The sequence below is a fragment of the Amblyraja radiata genome, chromosome 18 (genome assembly GCF_010909765.2).
Source record: "Amblyraja radiata isolate CabotCenter1 chromosome 18, sAmbRad1.1.pri, whole genome shotgun sequence".
Classification (NCBI taxonomy): Eukaryota; Metazoa; Chordata; class Chondrichthyes; order Rajiformes; family Rajidae; genus Amblyraja; species Amblyraja radiata.
The window spans coordinates 45,132,557-45,154,181 of NC_045973.1; the positions used below are offsets into that span (position 1 = coordinate 45,132,557).

Here is a 21,625-nt window from a genome sequence, read left to right on the forward strand (position 1 = left end):
TTGCATTGGGGGACCAGCCCTCCCGTGTGATGCTGGGACCCAACGGGTCCCACTTCGTATTATTATAAAACTCTGATCTTGGATGTTTAGTTGTGGGTTTGCTTGCTTGCTTGCACTTTTTCTTTGATTTAGATCTCCTCGAAAACCCGACGTGGTAACGGTGAAATTGATACATATTCCGGTAGAGATTTACCTCATGATCTCAAAAATCCCCTCATCTGAAAATTTGATTTATTATTTCCAGAGTTTTTTAATTAAAATTGTTCACCAATCTGACATCTTTTAAAAATCTAACGTGCTGAAGCAAGCTGGATGATGTCACAATGTCTCTGCTCCTTGCGGCAAGCTGCGCAGAATTTTAAATGCGCAGCCCCACTGTTTTCCACGAGCTGCGGGTTACATGGCGCAGTCACCCTCCACGCAGCCCCCCACTGCCGGGGCGCTGGATTGTAGCCGTTGAACACGTGCTCAAGTCGTGCAGTGCGCTCTGCTGGGCTCCTTCAAGTTCTACAACATGTCGTTATCGCAGTTCTACGGCAGTCGTTATCGCAGCACGGGCGCGGACAAGCGCAGTAGAAAAGTGGCCGTGGCGGTCGTCACCGGGGACGACCTCCTCTCTCCGTCTCCCCCACCCGACCGTCTGTCACTCTGGTGGGTGGGCTTACCGTCACAGAAGCCACAATTGGCTGGCCCTCCGCTGCTTTTCACCGCCCTCAGAACACTCCAGGCCTCACTCTGGTCCACGCTGGCCGCAGCCTAGCTCGGAGGATTCTGCTCTATGACCTGGGTAGGTGCTGCCTCGACCCCCTCCCCCTCCATCTCTACCCACTCCCCAGGGCAGAGAAAGAGAGAGAGGGGGGGTGGAGAGGGGTGAGAGGAGGGGGGAGAGGAAGGGGGAGAGGAGAGGGGGGGAAAGGGAGGGGGAGAGGGAGGAGGAGAGGGAGGAGGAGGGGAGAGGGAGGAGGAGGGGAGAGGGAGGAGGAGAGGGAGGAGGAGGGGAGAGGGAGGAGGAGGGGAGAGGGAGGAGAGGGGGAGAGGGAGGAGGAGAGGGAGGAGGAGAGGAGGAGAGGGAGAGAGGGGGGACGAGGGGGTGGAGTGGCCCTCCCTCTCTGCCCTCCTTCTCCAGGTAGTGGTGAATATTGGGACCTATGGGTGAGTGGTGGAGTATTGCGTTAAGGAACCAGCCCTCCCCTGTGACGCCGTGCACCTCCCACTCCTCAACCTCCTTCTCCACCCCACCTCCCCCTCTCTAGCCGCGCCTGCGCAATTGGGGGTTATGTGTGAGTGGATAGGGCGGGGGATGGAGTAAAAGGAGCGAATGAATAATATTAATATAATATCAGGGGGGGGGGTTAGTGTGTGAGTGGGGGGTGGTAAGTTTGTGTGTGTGACGCATAAGGCCCCCCCACCCCCCCCCCAACCGTGCGTTGAGGGGACGGGACCCAACGGGTCCCCCTTGGTCTAGTATCAATAAAAATTATTGTTCTTGCAGAAAGATAACCAACATGGATAAGATAGTTAGACTGCACAACACATCAATATATAAGGGATGGACAAATTATGGAATGGGGTGTTGTTGAACTGAAAACCATGAAGAAAAATCAGCTATTTTATTTTAAACAAATGAGAATTTACAGGCTTTGGAGATCAAGGGCCAATGCAGGAAATGGGCACAGGCACACGAGATAAATAGGATGGTGTGGGACAGGAAAATGAAAGTGAAGCTTTGAGCACACTAAATCTTAAAATGACTAGCCTTATTGGCAAATGTTGTAAAAAGTCAGTTTTAGTTGGACAGAGGCCCAAGAAAAAAGTCTGAGATAAACCCCACAGGTCTGACGGCAGAGCTCTGGAATAGTCATTAGTTAAAAAAGTTTCAGAAAAAAACCTTTGTTGAGGCCACGGCAAAACACACAATTTTATACAGGTAAAGATTGGTAAACCGTACAAAGGAAAGCTCAGATCATCTCACATTTGAGAACGAGCTTGAATTTTGGTGCTAGACTTATCCTTCCAATCATTTTCTTCTACTTGTTTCGTGTGGCGTGCACAGCCTAAAGTTGTTGGACAACTTGTTCTATTTGATCTTCCGCTTGTGCACGTCGAGTTGATTGCATTGGTCGAAACAGGGAGGACCACGTGAAGGTAGTAATCTTCCACCTCCTTCCAATCATCCATTTACTTTTACTTGAAACCAATTCCATTGTCCTTTCTGTTGTGGAGAATAAGTTCATTGTCATTTGTCCTTATCGCCACCTGCTTTGCTGCATGACGACTCTTCAAGCCGATTTAGGGCGGCATTGTTTGTAGAGCTTCTGCCTTCCAGTCCCTATGACCCAGATTCAATATTGACCTTCAGTGTTGGCTGTGTGGAGTTTGCGTTGTTTGCCTGTGACTGCTTAGGTTTCCTTCAGGTGCTCAAGTTTCCTCTCACAGCCTAAAAATGTGCAGGTTGACACATTAATTGTCCACATGAGTACGAAGATGTATAATGATATCTGGGTGGGAATTGATGGAATGTTTGGAGAATTAAATGGATTAGGATAGTACTTGCGGGTGCTTGATGGTCAGCATAGACTCTGAGGACCTGTTTCCATGCACTGTGACTATGATATTATGATTGGTTGCTTGACAAGTTGATGTGATGCTTTTCCAAAATGCCCCAGATCTTCTTTCAATTTTGCTAGACTGCAAGTCATGCCAGCATTTGGTAAATTGGTACCCTCGACAGAGATGACTAAATCTTTGAAACTAGGTTTCTTCAGGGTCATTGACATGCACCAGTCTTCCCCTGTTGACTTCAAAATCTATATCCAGATTTTCATGCATTTCCACAATGAATCAGATATTTTTTCACAAAACTGCTTGAATAAAGAGAAGCTTTTATATACTGGTATTCCTCAGGTTACCAATACTGATGTATTAGAAATGACCCACTCTTAGGCTAGAAAAAACAGATGCTATTTAAAAAAAAGAGCCTTTTCTACCAGTAGAGGTCAGTAACATCCTTAACTTTAAAAAATATATATAATTACTGAATATCTACTTTATATGCAAGGCTGGCATTTATGTCCATTCTTAAATCCACTGATAGTTATAGTCATACAGGGCTCTCACTTAACCTTTTTTCCCTGTTGCCAGCTTTTTAGGTTGCCAAATGACAGTTTAGGTGGTCATTTAAGACGAAGTGCTTAGTTACCAGTCGGAATTATGCTCAATGAAGCATTCACATTATTTCTGCTTCAAATAAAGTCACAAACTAAACATATTCACCAATCAAGACATGATTTATACCACAATGACATGCAGCAAAATTATAATAGAGTATATCAACTCTTTTTACACGTTGTAATGATTGCAATTTCTATTATTTCTTTCCACTTCCAAACAAAAATGTGGTTGGATTATTCCGCCTATGATCAACCTGTATCAATAAATCCTGGACCATGATAACATATATGCTTAACCATGGACACTACAGATTGATGCAAGCATGTTTTCTGTGAAGGACCGAAAATTATCATGACATGGTCGTTATTGCGATTGGTAAATAAACACTCTTGCTTCCCATATAATTTATCCACAACAAAATATACAGGTTGCAAGGAAATGTCTAAAGTCATTTTAAGATAATAGCTGTTAAAACCGACAATACCCATCTGACAGGTTAAACATTACACTAACTGACAAGACATGGCCAAAGGACATAACTGCAGCAAATGTTCTTTTGGCAACATGTTTAAAGGTGTCAAAACACCACATTACCGGACATTGAGATTAGATGTACGTGTTGTGAACAGCAATGAAGATACCCAGTTTGTCCGCCCCAGACTTTTTTAAATTATTGATAAACGCTGTTTCCATCATTCCCACTTCAGAATTCCCATTTAAAATTTCAACTGAAATATCTCCTGACCAAATTTGTGATGTATATGACCGACTGTAGAAGTAAAACCTGGATAAATCCAACGTATAGTTGTGAATGTTGCTCATTAAATAACTACAGTACTGATACTCCATATTAAGAGCATTGATTTGCCGTTAAAATGAATTCTGTAATAGCTTGTCAACAGTAGCAGTGACAATCGAACATTGCGGTTTTAATGTTTCACGTGTTCACAATTTAATTAATCCATCTTTATGGATTAAAACAAATAATAACATTGGGAATTAAAACACATTTGATTGCATTCCGTTATCAAACATACAATGTTCGTTCTGAAGACATTTCCAGCGCAGTAGGGTCAGGGCGGGGTGGGTGAATCAGTGCGGGATGGATGAGGGGGGGGGGGGTGTTGGGGTTTGAGAAGGCAATCGGTGCAGGGTGGATGCATTGAGGCAGGGGAATTAGTGCGTGTTGGTTGGAGTAGGTACATTTGTGAGGGGAGAGCGCGGGGATGTCAGTGGGGATTGAATGGGAGGATCAGTACGGGATGGATGGGGGGATCAGTACAGGATAGATGGGGGGGGGGGGGTCAGTACAGTGTGGATCGGGCGGTCTGTGCACGATGAGTGGGAGGTTCACTACAGGATGAATGGAGGGATCACTACAGGATGAATGGGGGGTGATCACTACAGGATTAATGGGGGGGTTCAGTGCAGGATGGATGGGGGGAGCAGTGCAGGATGGCTGGGGGGGGATCAGTACAGGATGAATGGGGGGGAATTAGTGCAGGATGGATGGGTGGGATCAGTACAGGATGAATGGGTTGATCGGTGCAGGATAAATGGAGGGGGGGTCAGTACAGGATGGATCAGGAGATCAGTGCAGGATGAATGAGGGGATCAGTACAGGATGAATGGGGGGGTGCAGTGCAGGATGGATGGGAAGGGGGGTCAGTACAGGATGAATTGGGGAACCAGTGTAGGATGGATGGGGGGATGGCAGGAGAATCAATGCGAGGTGGATAGGGAGATCAGTGCAGGATGAATAGATGGGGGGAGGGATGTCAGTGAGGACTGAATAGAGGCGGGAATAGGAATCAGTGCGGGATGGAGAGGAGGGGTCCCAGGATAAGGGGGGTGGAGGGGGGCGTACAAGAGAGAGAGAGAGAGAGAGAGAGAGAGAGGGGAAGGGGCAGAGGAGTTGGGAGGAAGGAAGGTCAGCGCTCCTCGGACAACACCGGCATCATCGCCCCGCTGCCTTGGCCGTCCCTGTCCACCGCCAAGTGCCGCCGCCAAAGGGGGAGGCAGTTGGGATCTCCTCACCACCGCCTCCCCTCCTCCTCCAGCCAACAGGAAGGTGCTGGGCCGAGCGGTGCAGGTGTTTCAGACGGCCGAAGAAGGCCTCCCATTCCTCACTCCCCCCATCCCAGCCTCGGCGTGTAGGAGGATTTATATTGAAAGCGGTTATCGCCGTTGGCGGAGTGGCACGCAGCGGCCGCTATGAGGGTGGGCGGGGTGCGGGAGGAGGAAGAGGTTGAGCGGCCGCCGTCGACGCCGACCTGAAACGTCACTTATTCCTTTTCTCCAGAGATGCTGCCTGACCCGCTGAGTTACACCAGATTTTTATGTCTATCTTCGGTATAAACCAGTATCTGCAGTATCAAGCCGGGCAAAATTACAAGCTTTTAGGTTGCCCGGCGGACTTTAGGTGGCCATTGGCAACCGGGCAACCCTTCATTTTGAGCCCTGGCATAGAAAGTTATAGTCATAAAATGTGGAAATAGAGACCAACATGATCTATCAACACAGTCCTATGTCTGCATTTGGCCCATATCCCTCTAAACCTGTCCTTATCCATGTAACTTTCTTGTTTCTTTCTTGGATGAGCTGCAGTTCTTTCAGATTCTTATATATATATATTTATTTGCAAAATATATATTGACATTCCCTGAGGTACATCCAGTAGTGTGAGTGGCACCTGTCATCTGGAGCAAGTAATGCTTAACTATACTAAAACACAACTATTTGAAGAGCTCAGCCAGACTGATCTTTACTCAGTCACAAACCCAAAATGTTAAATGATTTTTCTTTCCACAAAGTCTGAAGAGGGTCTCAACCCAAAACATTACCAATTCCTTCTCTCCAGAGATGTTGTCTGTCCAGCTGAGTTACTCCAGCATTTTGTGTCTACCTTTGGTGTAAACCAGCATCTGTAGCTCCTTCCCACACATCTCTTTAATTCTAAATGTATAACCATTAAAGTAAACTTACTCCAGTTTTACGCAAACAAGGTTGTCCCTAACCTATGAAATTGACACAAACGGGTTGCATAAATACAATTTCATCACCCAAATCTTTGATTACCTATAGTATATAGACCCAGCTCATTTGGTCTGTCTAAGCAAGTTATTTTAGACTAGGGATACATCTAATGGCTATTCCCTGTATTTGTAAAGCTTCAATTATCTGAAGACAATCCAGGGAGCTGAACAAGGGCAAAATGGAAGATAGACAATAGACAATAGACAATAGGTGCCGGAGTAGGCCATTCGGCCCTTCGAGCCAGCACCGCCATTCAATATGATCATGGCTGATCATCCCCAATCAGTATCCCGTTCCTGCCTTTTCCCCATATCCCCTGACTCCGCAATTTTTAAGAGCCCTATCTAGCTCTCTCCTGAAAGCATCCAGAGAACCTGCCTCCACAGCCCTCTGAGGCAGAGAATTCCACAGACTCACCGCTCTCTGTGAGAAAAAGTGTTTCCTTGTCTCCGTTCTAAATGGCTTACTCCTTATTCTTAAACTGTGGCCCCTGGTTCTGGACTCCCAGAACATCGGGAACATGTTTCCTGCCTCTAGCGTGTCCAAACCCTTAACATTCTTACATGTTTCAATGAGATCCCCTCTTATCCTGCTAAACCCCAGAGTGTACAAGCCCAGCTGCTCCATTCTCTCAGCATATGACAGTCCTGCCATCCCGGGAATTAACCTTGTAAACCTACGCTGCACTCCCTCAAAAAATATAATATGGTTCCAAAGGCTCATATTAAGACTTCTTTATGACCCGTTTGTATGTCTTCTCCAGTTCAGCTTGTTCCTCATGTTTCCTTTTTAGTGGGAGGGAAAAACCCCTTTGGGGTGCATGCTGAACTGGTGGCAAGTTTTCTTAATTCAATTTTTGTCCTTGAATACTTTTGGTATAACTACCAAGTGTGATAGTTCTTCATGCTTCCAAAACCAGGTGCGGTTTCCCCCCCCCGTTAGCACAAACCCTTCACCTTTTATGTGATGGTAGGAACCATACTCACCTACCTCCACTGTTGTTTAGTAGTGTTCTCATTTCTTCGGTTTCTGGTTCCTTGTCTGTCGGGATGGTGTTGTTTGGGGGGTGGCGCATTTTCCATGGGGCCCACTTTGGGCCCTGGCCTGAAAAGGCTTGCGGGGACTGGCATGTGGGCCCCGAGCTTTCACCAGTACCATAAAGTAGACGCCTACTGGTGGATGCATGGAGGTACTGCTGTCTGGTTTTGTGTGGTTGGCTCATTCCAGGTCCTGCCCTCATGATGCCGAATATCTTGGACACTTCGTCCAGTTTTTAGGCTTGGTTTGGTAACTTTGCCAGATAGCAGGATCTGTGGTTGTGAGGTCGGCGTTCTCAGTCCTGTAAATTTTTTAGGTTGAGGGCAGGTTCTATGACTTCCTTTGAGAGGTTGCGGATCGCATACTGTGTTGAACAGTAGGGTCAGGTGTTTTGCCATACTACCCTGCCCCTCTGGAATGAGCATGTGAAATGATAGCCGACGTCAGGGGTATTAATATTGCAAATTAAGATTTTGGGTTTTTAAAAGCCCTGCTCAATGTACCCCCAACAATGGTAGGCACTTCGAGCAGATGTAATTTTGGGGAGGCTTGATAAAGTCCAACGCCTCATGACTACCTGTCTTGGAGAGGTTTTTAGAAAAGGCAGGTAGTAAGCTGGCCGCCAGCTTAGGCTGTAACGGCCATCTCGCTCGTGGTGTAGCCACGTAGCGGTACCCAGCAGCTCTTCCTGGTCCTGTACCTCAAGCATACTCCCGATGTTGTTCAGCCAGTGACCCCTCTTCTTGACCAGCCCAGCCCTGGTCGCCATCGATCTCCTCTGATGAGGGAGATGGCCAGTGCTGTTAGTGCACTGGAGCGGGAGTGTTTGTGCTCGAAGGTACACAAAATTGCTGGGGAAACTCAGCGGGTGCAGCAGCATCTATGGAGCGAAGGAAATAGGCGACGTTTCGGGCCGAAACCCTTCTTCAGTGTTTGTGCTCCCTTGGCGAGCTTGCCCCAGCTCCCGAGGCAAGTCTCGCTGGAGTTTTCTGCTCCATGACCTTTGTCTAAGGCTTGGAGACAGACACTTTCTCGTTTTCGGGTGGTAGTTTGAAGTGCCGGCTCTCTGAATGAGCCGGGCTGTCCGTCTTCCGTGTGTCTGTCTCCAGCCCGACGATTGGTTTCCAACTTTGCTCAAGCGGCTGCCTGTTCTCGGGCGGCGAGTCTCCTTGTCGGAGTTGCAGGTTTGATGTTGATTTCCCTCCAGTCCGCTGCTGTTGGTCAGGCAGCTCTAGCAGACTGGGCTTCGGCTCGGTACCCGTGTCTGTGGACTGCAGCGTGTGCTCTCGCCCCTTCCACTGATCGGACGCTCCTTCTCTGGAGTCGAATGGGGCTGTTTTCCTCTGTGCTGATTTGCTCTTTCCAGTTTTCCCCTGGAGCACAAAGAAGAGCAAGTTTGGCAATTCGAAACTGTGGGTAAGTACTTACCTAACCGTCCGTTCTTTCAGCTTGTAGCGGGAGCGCCCGTTTTGATTTGATTTGATTCCTTTATTGTCATTCAGACCTTTCGGTCTGAACGAAATTACGTTGTCTGCAGTCATACACAGTAACAATAAATAACAAAACATACAATAAACACAAATTTACATCCACCATAGTGAGTTCACCAAGCACCTCCTCACTGTGATGGAGGCAAAAGTCTTAGTCCGTTCGTCGCTGTTGCACTGCATGAATGCTCATGTCGCGCATGCGTGCTGGATGGGTTCTTCACATAGTCACTCACGTGACTCCGAAGTAAAATTTGATTGCAAAGCAAGGAATCGTTAGCTCACACAACTGTGAAAGTAGAGGTTTGTATGAATTAACTGTGTGCAAACAAGAAAAATATGGTAAACTGGTTGAGTAAACAGTATTCTAATTTATAATCGAACAATCTAAGTACAACTTCACTCTGGTTACAGTTTAAATTTTTGCAGGGAAAATATTTGTAGATATGCACATTGTGGTTTACAATATTTTTTTAAATGAAAGCCAAAGGCTGATTACAGATACAGTTTTAAGTAACCAAAGTTAAGTATCATGAAAATATAGACATTTCACATCCCTGCCTCTTTCATGTTAAACTTCCTCATACAAAATGTGAATGGTTTAAGTTTTAATTAAATGACAGGATTCTGTTTCAAAGTAGATGGCAACCTCACAAGGACCACCAAATTAAAATAACTACCAAATGCAGAGGAAAAAGAACCTAATTAAAATAACTACAGAGGAACAAGAACAGTAGACAAGAAAGGTGCCACCTTGTGGAGGGCATAGAAATTCCATTCTAAAAAACAGGGATAAAGGAAATTACAGCTCAAGAAAGAAATTATACAAAGGCAAATTATTTCAGTACCTGATTTCACCCCCTGAACATTCACATTATGGCAGCTAACATCATCTGTTTATTCATAAGATAGGTACTGCTGATCAAGGTACTATGGCTCCAAAATGTCATGCTGGTTCTACCAGTTTTATTGGTGGAAATAAAAAAACGGAATCAGATTCTATCCAGAGCTCTGGGAATGTCTGTAACTTAAAGTTGGCGAAGAATGTGGATTCCCTAAACTAAAAGAAGAATGCAATCCATCTGGCAGAATGCTGATGAGATGGACAGCAACCAGTCATTGGTACTTGGTCTGTGTAAGAAAGAACTGCAGATGCTGGTTTATACCGAAGATAGACACAAAAAGCTGGAGTAACTCAGCGGGACAGGCAGCATCTCTGGAGAGAAGGTGATGTTTCGGGTTGAGACCTTTCTTCAGACTTGGTCATTAGAGTGCATGGTGGGCAACACATGAAACAAGGAATATTCAACAAAATCTGGCTTCAAGACTCATACAACTTTTCAAAACAAAGTTTTGTAGTTAAAGCAGCCTAATTTGGAGATGGGAATTTCGGGGTACCTTGGCATTCATCAAAAAAGTCAACTTCTCACTGGCAGGATATTTCTTGGTCATTTTCCATGGTTTAAAGCTTTCCCACATGATGGCAACAATACTAAAATAAGTTTTCTCAAATTGGATTTTCAAATTCACTGGTCTGAAAAATACGTTTTTATTTAATCACAGAACAACCAGATTTAATCAATAACATTCCTAGGACTTTTTTAAGGACCAACCAGACATTCTTAGTCCTTGCTGAAAACAGCGACCTCCTTCAATATCAAACAGAGCTTTGCAGAGCGCCGAGACTGCTTTGTTTTTGGAGACAAGCGTTATATTTTGACCTTCCCGGCAATCATTAAACCTCAGAATCATTCACTGTTTCATTTGGGAGATCACCCTAAATACATGCTTAATGGGAGAAAACTTCACATGCTTTACTTTCAGCACTGAGGTACGCACTGACACAGATATTTCCAATATTTCAAGCTTCCACAAATTGTCCTTGAGAAAACTTGCCTGGTTGAATCTATGGAGGGATTCAATCAACCTCAAGTCAAGTCAATTTTCTTGTCATATGCACCAGTGAAATGCAATGAAAATCTTGTTTGCTGCCGCATCACAGGCACCGAGACTCGTGCAACACACAAAAACAAAGTATACATACAAATTCTGCAAGACAGCAAAAAGATAAAGACTGCAAAAATGACACTAGTGTAAAACATAATAAGAAAAAGTCGATGGTAGTCCAAGAGGTGGGCCGTAGCGTTCAGTTGTTGAACTAGGACTAGGATTGTGCAAATCAGTTCAATAATCTAATGGCTGTAGGAAAGTAACTGTTCTTGAGCCTGATGGTGTGTGATTTTAGGCATCTACATTTCTAGCAGTGAAAAGGGCATGGGCCCCAATGGTGGGAAGCAGCTCATGTGGTGTTTTTGATGGTGGGGAGGATTGGGCCCACAATAGAGTGGGTATAGCTGCAATCATCCAACAGGTGTTGAGTTTGGTTGAAAAGGTCAGGAACCGATGCAAAGGACATGTCTCGGAGGCGGATCTGGTCTTCACTAATCTGCCAGGTTCTTTAGATCAAAACTCATTATAGAGTGATGAAATAGGGCTAAGAAGGGTAAAGGGAGAAGTTCTCCTTTCACTTTACAGTTCATTAGGTTGCTCCCAAAAAGTGTATATGCAAGTTGTGACTTACATTGCCCTTCAACCTTCATGTTGGTAAGGATGAAGAGGAATGTAAGAGAAAAGAACCACTGCTTAATAAACTTTAACATGCTGTGTAACAGTTCCCTAATATAGTGTCCTGATGTGGCCATTGTGGCAACAGAGGTGGATGCTCAGTGTAGTACCAAAGGTGCAGATCAAGTCACCTGTTCTGGAAGGTGCTAAGTTCCTAAGAAGTTGTTGTCGCTGCAATCTTCCAGCAAATGGTGAGTTTGAGAGAAAGGGTAAAGAATAAGTTTAAAAGTACCACAGTCTCTCCCATTCTCCAGTAAACTATTTGGATCATCTCTTTGAGTTGGCCATTGCCTTGGAACTGACATTACATATTTTCACCTGTCAGCTGGATGCTGATCTTGTATTCCCAGAGACTGGTGCATACTGCTGAATTACTTGAACAGTTAGATCAAACACCTGATGTTACAATGAAGGGAAAAATATTCAAAACCATAGATTAAGAGGATTATGAGGTTTTAGAAGATTGTACCAAGAACACCTGCAATAATAATCTGGGTTATGATGGGTTAGTATAATGATGTGGCAGCATTGAGAATCATAGTTACCAGTGATCCACAAAACACAATATGAAAAAAGAGCTTCATGGGAAGAAATGTACCAGAATATTCAGAAACAACTGTGCATTCATCATTGAGTACAGTAAACCCTCGTCATAACAGAGTATGGGGGTGGGGGGAGGGAAGACATGGTGTCTGTTCTAACCGACTAACAAAGTAAGGATTTCCCCCCCATTGATATCACTGCCCAGGGTCAGAATCATGGAGCCCAGTCATTGGGAGTCCAGTGGACCTCTCTCATCACACACAGCGCAGTGGCATAATAATGCCACCCGGCATCAACCTGTCCAGAACAGTTGGGGAACGTCAATAACCACTGCCCCTGCTGCTGATCACACATTCAGAGATTGAGAGCAAAATGGAAGGTCTGGGGCGTGGGGTGGAAGTGTGATGGGGTGAGGAAATCCTGTCCCGCTCTGTGAGATTCCCACGACCAACTGCCTACCCAGACTTCAGTGTAAAAGGACATCAACCTTAAATCTCAACTCAGTTTCTCCTTCCAAACACGCAACTAACCTGCTGAGTGTACAAAGTTATTTTTAACAGTTACAAAAGTATATTTGTTACTGCAAATTAAAAATATGAAAGGCTGCTTGATACATTGTTTAATAGTTAAGTGTCAATCAAAGCAATTGCTTGCCAATTTTAACGGCTTGTCAATGTTAATAGCCTCCACAGTGTAACTAGCAGCATGTGTTCTTAAAGAGACAGTGGTGCCTGATTACCGTGGGTACACTCCGTCCGCTATAACAGAAATCTGTTATAAATAGGTCCGTAATAACAAGGATTTATGGTATATAGACAAAAATGCTGGAGAAACTCAGCGGGTGAAGCAGCATCTATGGAGCGAAGGAAATAAGCAACGTTTCGGGCCGAAACCCTTCTTCAGATACCATGTATGGTATTTCAAGTACAGAAGAGTTAAAATACCAAAAAAAAACATGTACACCTAAATGTGTATTATGTGTAACATAATGGCAGATAAATTAATCAAATTTAAAAAAAACTTACCTCTGCAGCATGCTTCTTTGAAGCACATTCTGGTAACTGAGAAGAAATCTCCAAGTCCTTCAGCACACAATTAACAGGTTGAGATTGATTTTTCAATTTCTCCTCATAATTTGCAGCATCGAAATTGGTCTTCCATACCATAACCTGAAAATGTATTGTATTAGGGTAGTTATCAGCATAACTCTATAATGATCATCATCCCAATTAGGGACGTCACTTGATTTATAATGATCTCTGGAAACGAAAACATGGAAGCAAGAATGAATCAACTTCGAAGAAAAATAAGTGCAATAGGTTTGTCGTAATAATGGATATAAAGTTGACATAACCTGGATTGATAGAGCATTTTTGTCAATTTTATGAAATGTTTAAAGTGCTCTTCAGTTGATGGTTCACTACTCGTGTGGCCACTGATGTAATGCAGGAAACAGTGGTAACCAAATTATCAACAATGTGGAAAGAACATTAATACGAATACCTAAGCTGCTACGTTCGTGTCTTCTTCTTCTTGCGTATGGCGTGTACAGCCTAAAGTTGTAGGACAACTTGTTCTATTTGATCTTATTTGATTGTGCATGGCAGGTTGATTGCATTAGTTGAAACAATCTCCCACCCCACGTTAGTGTCGATTGAGGATTACATTTTGGCTAGAATACCAGGAGAACGTGCATCCTTTTTGAAAAGTGTCATGTATGTGTATTTTACATTCATCTGCATAGGCCAAAAGGAATGTAGTTATAAATTATCTTAAGTGCAGCATTCACAGCTATGCAGCTGTTCCCTTGGTAATTCACTGCAATATCAGTTCAGATGTTGTGCATAGATTCTAGAGTAGGACTGAACCCCAGCTTTCATACTCAAGCTTGAGAACTACTATTAAACACAAGACTGCCAGCTACATTTTGCCAGCAAGTCTACATTTGCTTCCAACTTCTCCCAATAATATATAATAAACGCTCAGTTTGACTTTGAAATTGCTAACAATTAATCACTAAGATTTAATACTTTACCATTAAAAATATTTCCCCTCTTACTGTTTCACGAAAAAATGTATACAACACAGGAAAGGGCTCTGTCGGAGCCATTTATGTTTAGGCTAGTTACTGTTGGCATATTATATTATTTTGTCTAGATATATCTGGCAGTATAATTTTGGACACTTGGGGCGATCATTAGATGCACAGGTGGTGTATATATATGGGCATAGCAGACAGGGAAGGGCAGACCAGGCACAGGGAGGGAGAGCATACTGTTCTCACCAGACCGGGGAGAACAGCCAGCTACAACTTGTATACAGAATAAGGAAAACCTGGTACGTGCATCTCTTTGTTTGTACAACTACTTCAATAAACAACCAATTAAACGACGGGAACATCTGTTCTATTTGTTCTGCGTAAGATCACTCCTACTTACCTGTGTAGTAATGGCAACGGAAAGGAGGACACTGGAAGGGTCGGAAATTTGCCATTACAGGCTCTTTCGATCTATCTCATCCATGCTGGCCACAGTGCCCATCCACGCCAACCCTTTTCCCTCCATTAGGCCCATATCTCACCACGCTTTTACTATCCAAACACCTGTCCAAATGCCTGTTAAACAGTGTAATTGTATCTGCAATTTCTATTACCCAAACATGTTGTTGCTGTTCTTAGAACATGGTACAGTACAGCATAGGGCCAGGCACGTTGGCCCATGACTGTGCCAATGCCAATGACAATCTAATCTACACCTGATGTAAGGTGTCAAAAGAACAGAGGGTGGCTAATGTTGTGCCTCTGTACAAGAGATGCAAGGAAAATCCTGGGAACTATAGACCAGTGAACCAAAATGAGACAGGCAGTAAATGGAGAGGATTCTGAGGGATAAGATATACAGTGGCTTGCAAAAGTTTTCATACCCCTTGAACTTTTCCACATTTTGTCACGTTACAACCACAAACGTAAATGTATTTTATTGGGATTTTATGTGATAGACCAACACAAGGTGGTGCATAATTGTGAAGTGGAAGGAAAATGATACATGGTTTTCAAATTTTTTTACAAATATAAAACTGAAAAGTGTGGCGTGCAAAAGTATTCAGCCCCCCTGAGTCAATACTTTGTAGAACCACCTTTCGCTGCAATTACAGCTGCAAGTCTTTTGGGGTATGTCTCTACCAGCTTTGCACATCTAGAGACTGAAATTTTTGCCCATTCTTCTTTGCAAAATAGCTCAAGCTCAGTCAGATTGGATGGAGAGCGTCTGTGAACAGCAATTTTCAAGTCTTGCCAGAGATTCTCAATTGGATTTAGGTCTGGACTTTGACTGGGCCATTCTAACACATGAATATGCTTTGATCTAAACCATTCCATTGTAGCTCTGGCTGTATGTTTAGGGTCGTTGTCCTGCTGGAAGGTGAACCTCCGCCCCAGTCTCAGGTCTTTTGCAGACTCTAACAGGTTTTCTTCCAAGGTTCCAATGGCTCCATCCATCTTCCCATCAACTCTGACCAGCTTTCCTGTCCCTGCTGAAGAAAAGCATCCCCACAGCATGATGCTGCCACCACCATGTTTCACAGTGGGGATGGTGTGTTCAGGGTGATGTGCAGTGTTAGTTTTCCGCCACACATAGCATTTTGCATTTAGGCCAAAAACTTCAATTTTGGTCTCATCTGACCAGAGCACCTTCCTCCACATGTTTGCTGTGTCCCCCACATGGCTTGTGGCAAACTGCAAACGGGACTTCTTATGGCTTTTTTTCAACAATGGCTTTCTTCTTGCCACTCTTCCATAAAGGCCCGATTTGTGGAGTGCACGACTAATAATTGTCCTGTGGACAGATTCTTGCACCTGAGCTGTGGATCTCTGCAGCTCCTCCAGAGTTACCATGGGCTGCTTGGCTTGGCTGAACTTGGCTGCTTCTCTGATCAATGCTCTCCTTGCCCGGCCTGTCAGTTTAGGTGGACGGCCATGTCTTGGTAGGTTTGCAGTTGTGCCATACTCTTTCCATTTTCGGATGATGGATTGAACAGTGCTCCGTGAGATGTTCAAAGCTTGGGATATTTTTTTATAACCTAACCCTGCTTTAAACTTCTCCACAACTTTATCCCTGACCTGACTGGTGTGTTCCTTGGGCTTCATGATGCTGTTTGTTCACTAATGTTCTCTAACAAACCTCTGAGGCCGTCACAGAACAGCTGTATTTATACTGAGATTAGATTACACACAAGTGGACTCTATTTACTAATTAGGTGACTTCTGAAGGCAATTGGTTGTACTGGATTTTATTTAGGGGTATCAGAGTAAAGGGGGCTGAATACTTTTGCACGCCACGTAAAAAAATTTGAAAACCATGTACCATTTTCCTTCCACTTCACAATTATGCGCCACTTTGTGTTGGTCTATCATAAAATCCCAATAAAATACATTTACGTTTGTGGTTGTAACGTGACAAAATGTGGAAAAGTTCAAGGGGTATGAATACTTTTGCAAGCCACTGTATATGCATTTGGATGGGCAGGGGCTGATTAGGGATAATCAGCATGGTTTTGGTCATGGGAGATAGTGTCTTATGAATCTGATTGAGTTTTTTGAAGATAACCATAAAGGTTCACAAGGGCAAAGCCGTATACATCGATATGAATTTCAGCAAGGCCTTTGATAAGGTTCCACATGGCAGGCTGCTATGGAAGGTTAGATTGAAAGGGATCAAGGGAGAGCTAGCTGACTGGATGGATAATTGGCCTCATGGAAGGTAGGCTAGGGTAATGTTATTTTTCGGACGGGAGACCTGTGACTGTGGTGATGTGCCTCAGGAATCAGTGCTGAACCCATTTGTATAAGGTGGAAAACATGATTAGTAAGTTTGCAGATGATAAAGTAGGTGATATTGTAGATGGTGAAGAAGGTTATCAAACATTATGGCAAGATCTTAATCAGCTGGGCAAGTGGGCTGAGAAATAGCTCATAGATCTCAATAACTTTAGAAAGTCGAACTGGGGCAGGACCTTCACAGTAAATGGTAGGGACTTGGGTGTGTTGTAGAGTAGTATGATCTAGCAGTACAGATGGATCGTTCCACGACTATGGTATCATAGGTGGACGGGAGATCAAGGCTGCTTATCAGTCATGGCATTGAGTAGAGAAGTTGGGATGTTATGTTACATTTCATCAATACCCAGATAAAGGTGGTATTACCCAGTTGGAGTATTGTGTTCAGTTTTGGTCACTTTTTTGTAGGAAGATTGTCATTAAGCTGGAAAAAGAGCAGAGTCGATTTATGAGGATGCTGCCAGGACTCAAGGGCCTGAATTATGGGGAGAGGGTGGACATAGAAACATAGAAATTAGGTACAGGAGTAGGCCATTCGGCCCTTCGAGCCTGCACCGCCATTCAATATGATCATGGCTGATCATCCAACTCAGTATCCTGTACCTGCCTTCTCTCCATACCCCATGATCCCTTTAGCCACAAGGGCCACATCTAACTCCCTCTTAAATATAGCCAATGAACTGGCCTCAACTACCTTCCGTGGCAGAGAATTCCAGAGATTCACCACTTTCTGTGTGAAAAATGTTTTCCTCATCTCGGTCCTAAAAGATTTCCCCCTTATCCTTAAACTGTGACCCCTTGTTCTGGACTTCCAGAACATCGGGAACAATCTTCCTACATCTAGCCTGTCCAACCCCTTAAGAATTTTGTACGTTACTATAAGATCCCCCCTCAATCTTCTAAATTCTAGCGAGTACAAACCGAGTCTATCCAGTCTTTCTTCATATGAAAGTCCTGACATCCCAGGAATCAGTCTGGTGAACCTTCTCTATACTCCCTCTATGGCAAGAATGTCCTTCGTCAGAATAGGAGACCAAAACTGTACACAATACTCCAGGTGTGGTCTCACCAGGATCCTGTACAACTGCAGTAGAACCTCCCTGCTCCTATACTCAAATCCTTTTGCTATGAATGCTAACATACCATTCGCCTTCTTCACTGCCTGCCGCACCTGCATGCCTACTTTTAATGAATGGTGTACCATGACACCCAGGTCTCTTTGCATCGCCCCCTTTCCTAATCGGCCACCATTCAGATAATATGTTTTTGCCACCAAAGTGGATAACTTCACATTTATCCACATTATACTGCATCTGCCATGCATTTGCCCACTCACCCAGCCTATCCAAGTCACCTTGCAGCCTCCTAGCATCCTCCACACAGCTAACACTGCCCCCAGCTTCGTGTCATCCGCAAATTTGGAGATGTTGCATTCAATTCCCTCGTCCAAATCATTAATATATATCGTAAATAGCTGGGGTCCCAGCACTGAGCCTTGCGGTACCCCACTAGTCACTGCCTGCCATTGTGAAAAGGACCCGTTTATTCCTACTCTTTGCTTCCTGTCTGCCAGCCAGTTCTCGATCCACATCAATACTGAACCCCCAATACCGTGTGCTTTAAGTTTGTATACTAATCTCTTATGTGGAACCTTGTCGAAAGCCTTCTGAAAGTCCAGATAGAACACATCCACTGGTTCTCCCTTATCCACTCTACTAGTTACATCCTCGAAAAATTCTATAAGATTCGTCCGACATGATTTACCTTTCATAAATCCATGCTGACTTTGTCCAATGATTTCACCACTTTCCAAATGTGCTGCTATCCCATCTTTAATTACTGATTCTAGCAGTTTCCCCACTACCGACGTTAGACTAACTGGTCTGTAATTCCCTGTTTTCTCTCTCCCTCCCTTTTTAAAAAGTGGGGTTACATTAGCTACCCTCCAATCCTCAGGAACTACTCCAGAATCTAAAGAGTTTTGAAAAATTATCACTAATGCATCCACTATTTCTGGGGCTACTTCCTTAAGTACTCTGGGATGCAGCCGATCTGGCCCTGGGGATTTATCGGCCTTTAATCCATTCAATTTACCTAACACCACTTCCCGGCTAACCTGGATTTCACTCAGTTCCTCCATCTGATTTGATCCCCGGTCCCCTGCTATTTCCGGCAGATTATTTATGTCTTCCTTAGTGAAGACAGAACCAAAGTAGTTATTCAATTGGTCTGCCATGTCCTTGTTCCCCATGATCAATTCACCTGTTTCTGACTGCAAGGGACCTACATTTGTTTTAACTAATCTTTTTCTCTTCACATATCTATAAAAGCTTTTGCAGTCAGTTTTTATGTTCCCTGCCAGTTTTCTTTCATAATCTATTTTCCCTTTCCTAATTAAGCCCTTTGTCCTCCTCTGCTAGACTATGAATTTCTCCCAGTTCTCTGGTAGGCTGCTTTTTCTGGCTAATTTGTACGCTTCATCTTTTGTTTTGATACTATCCCTGATTTCCCTTGTTATCCACGGATGCACTAACTTCCCTGATTTTTTTTTTGTTGCCAAACTGGGATGAACAATTGTTGTAGTTCATCCATGCAGTCTTTAAATGCCTTCCATTGCATATCCACCGTCAACCCATTAAGAATCAATTGCCAGTCTATCTTGGCCAATTCACGTCTCATACCCTCAAAGTTACCTTTCTTTAAGTTCAGGACACTTGTTTCTGAATTAACAATGTCACTCTCCATCCTAATGAAGAACTCAACCATATTATGGTCACTCTTGCCCAAGGGGCCACGCACAACAAGACTGCTAACTAACCCCCGCATCCGCTGCTCTAGATGTCAGCTGATTTACATCGGGGAGACCAAGCGTAGGTTGGGTGATCGTTTCGCCGAACACCTCCGCTCAGTCCGCAATAACCTACCTGAACTCCCGGTGGCTCAGCACTTCAACTCCCCCTCCCATTCCCAATCCGACCTCTCTGTCCTGGGTCTCCTCCATTGCCAGAGTGAAGTGAGCAACAGCGGAAATTGGAGGAACAGCACCTCATATTCCGTCTGGGGACCTTGCGTCCGTATGGCATTAACATTGAATTCTCCCAATTTTGCTAGCCCTTGCTGTCTCCTCCCCTTCCTTAACCCTCTAGCTGTCTCCTCCCACCCTCCCATCCGCCCGCCCTCGGGCTCCTCCTCCTCCTCCCCTTTTCCTTCTTTCTTCCCCCCCCACCCCCCATCAGTCTGAAGAAGGGTTTCGGCCCGAAACGTCGCCTATTTCCTTCGCTTCATAGATGCTGCTGCACCCGCTGAGTTTCCCCAGCAATTTTGTGTACCTGCTAACTAACCCTTCCTCATTACTCAATACCCAATCTAGAATAGCCTGCTCTCTCGTTGGTTCCTCTACATGTTGGTTTAGAAAACTATCCCGCATACATTCCAAGAAATCCTCTTCCTCAGCACCCTTGCAAATTTGATTCACCCAATCTATATGTAGATTGAAGTCACCCATTATAACAGTTTTACCTTTGTCGCACGCATTTCTAATTTCCTGTTTGATGCCATCCCCAGCTCCACTACTACTGTTAGGTGGCCTGTACACAACTCCCACTAGCGTTTTCTGCCCCTTAGTGTTTTGCAGCTCTACCCATATCGATTCCACATCCTCCAAGCTAATGTCCTTCCTTTCTATTGCGTTAATCTGCTCTCTAACCAGCAACGCTACCCCACCTCCTTTCCCTTTCTGTCTCTCCCTCCTGAATATTGAATATCCCTGGATGTTCAGCTCCCAGCCTTGGTCGCCCTGGAGCCATGTCTCCGTGATCCCAACTATATCATAGTCATTAATAGCTATCTGCACATTCAACTCATCCACCTTATTACGAATGCTCCTTGCATTGAGACACAAAGCCTTCAGGACAGGCTAGAACTTTATTTTTTGGAGTGCAGGAGGCTGAAGGGTGATCTTACAGAGGTGTATAAAATCATGAGAACAGATTGGGTGAATTCATAGAATCTTTTTCCAAGATAAGGGAATCACGTACCAGATGACACGGGTTTAAGGTGAAAGGTGTAAAGTCGAGAGGCAACCTTAACACACAGAGAGTGGCGGACATATGGAATGAACAGCTGGAGGAGGTCTTTGAGGCAAGGACTATGACACCATTTAAAAGACAATTGGACAGGGACATGGATAGGAAAGATTTAGAGGGACACTTCAATCAGCCTTACGCCCAAACAATAATGTAAACAGAGTATCTGCTGTCAGAAAAGCAACATCAGAAGTCGCAAAAACCCCATGAAGAACATTCTCAGCCAGTGCCCCACAGATGGTTTTCAGGATTGGTTTGATGAGAACGACCTGGAGATCCAAAAGCAAATTAACCAAAATACAAGGCCTTCTTGGATAGGAAACTTAATCAGACCTCAAGACAAAAACAAAATATATGACTCCTGAGAGAAGGGATATAAAAATGTGTGCCAACCTAAGGAACAGATAGCAGAAAAAAATACAAGATATAGAGTGCTGTAGAATCCATGCATATTGGGGTTGTCAGTTTGTGGCTGAACAAGTAAATGCCCCCTCTTCCATATCTCCATCACTTAATCTACCTCTTGCCAGTATTAGGGTTCTATATCCTCCCTTGATATTAGTAGAATTACAACCACTATTAAGCAGCACTTTGGTTTGTTTTTCCTCACCAAAGGAAAACAAATCCCATTAAACAAATTCCCCAAATACATCAGAAGGATAAGTGAACCAATATCACTCTGTTACATCAGCTCTTCCCTGACGAATATCCCCGAGAGGCTCTAATTACAACACTCACAGCATCTGCATGCCTGACACCAATACATGAAACAGATACTCTGCTCCAAGCTCCAACACAGCAAAAGG

General features: G+C 44.2%; 1 protein-coding gene across 2 annotated transcripts in view; it reads right to left on the bottom strand.

Moving 5' to 3' along the window:
- The window catches only part of poc1a (POC1 centriolar protein A), a 117,686-nt gene that overhangs the window by 34,054 nt on the left and 62,007 nt on the right, over positions 1-21,625 (bottom strand). For both annotated transcript variants that reach the window (XM_033037260.1, XM_033037259.1), the window contains exon 9: positions 12,926-13,069. In XM_033037260.1, coding sequence (XP_032893151.1) covers positions 12,926-13,069 — 144 coding nt within the window. The remainder of the gene's footprint in view (positions 1-12,925; positions 13,070-21,625) is intronic.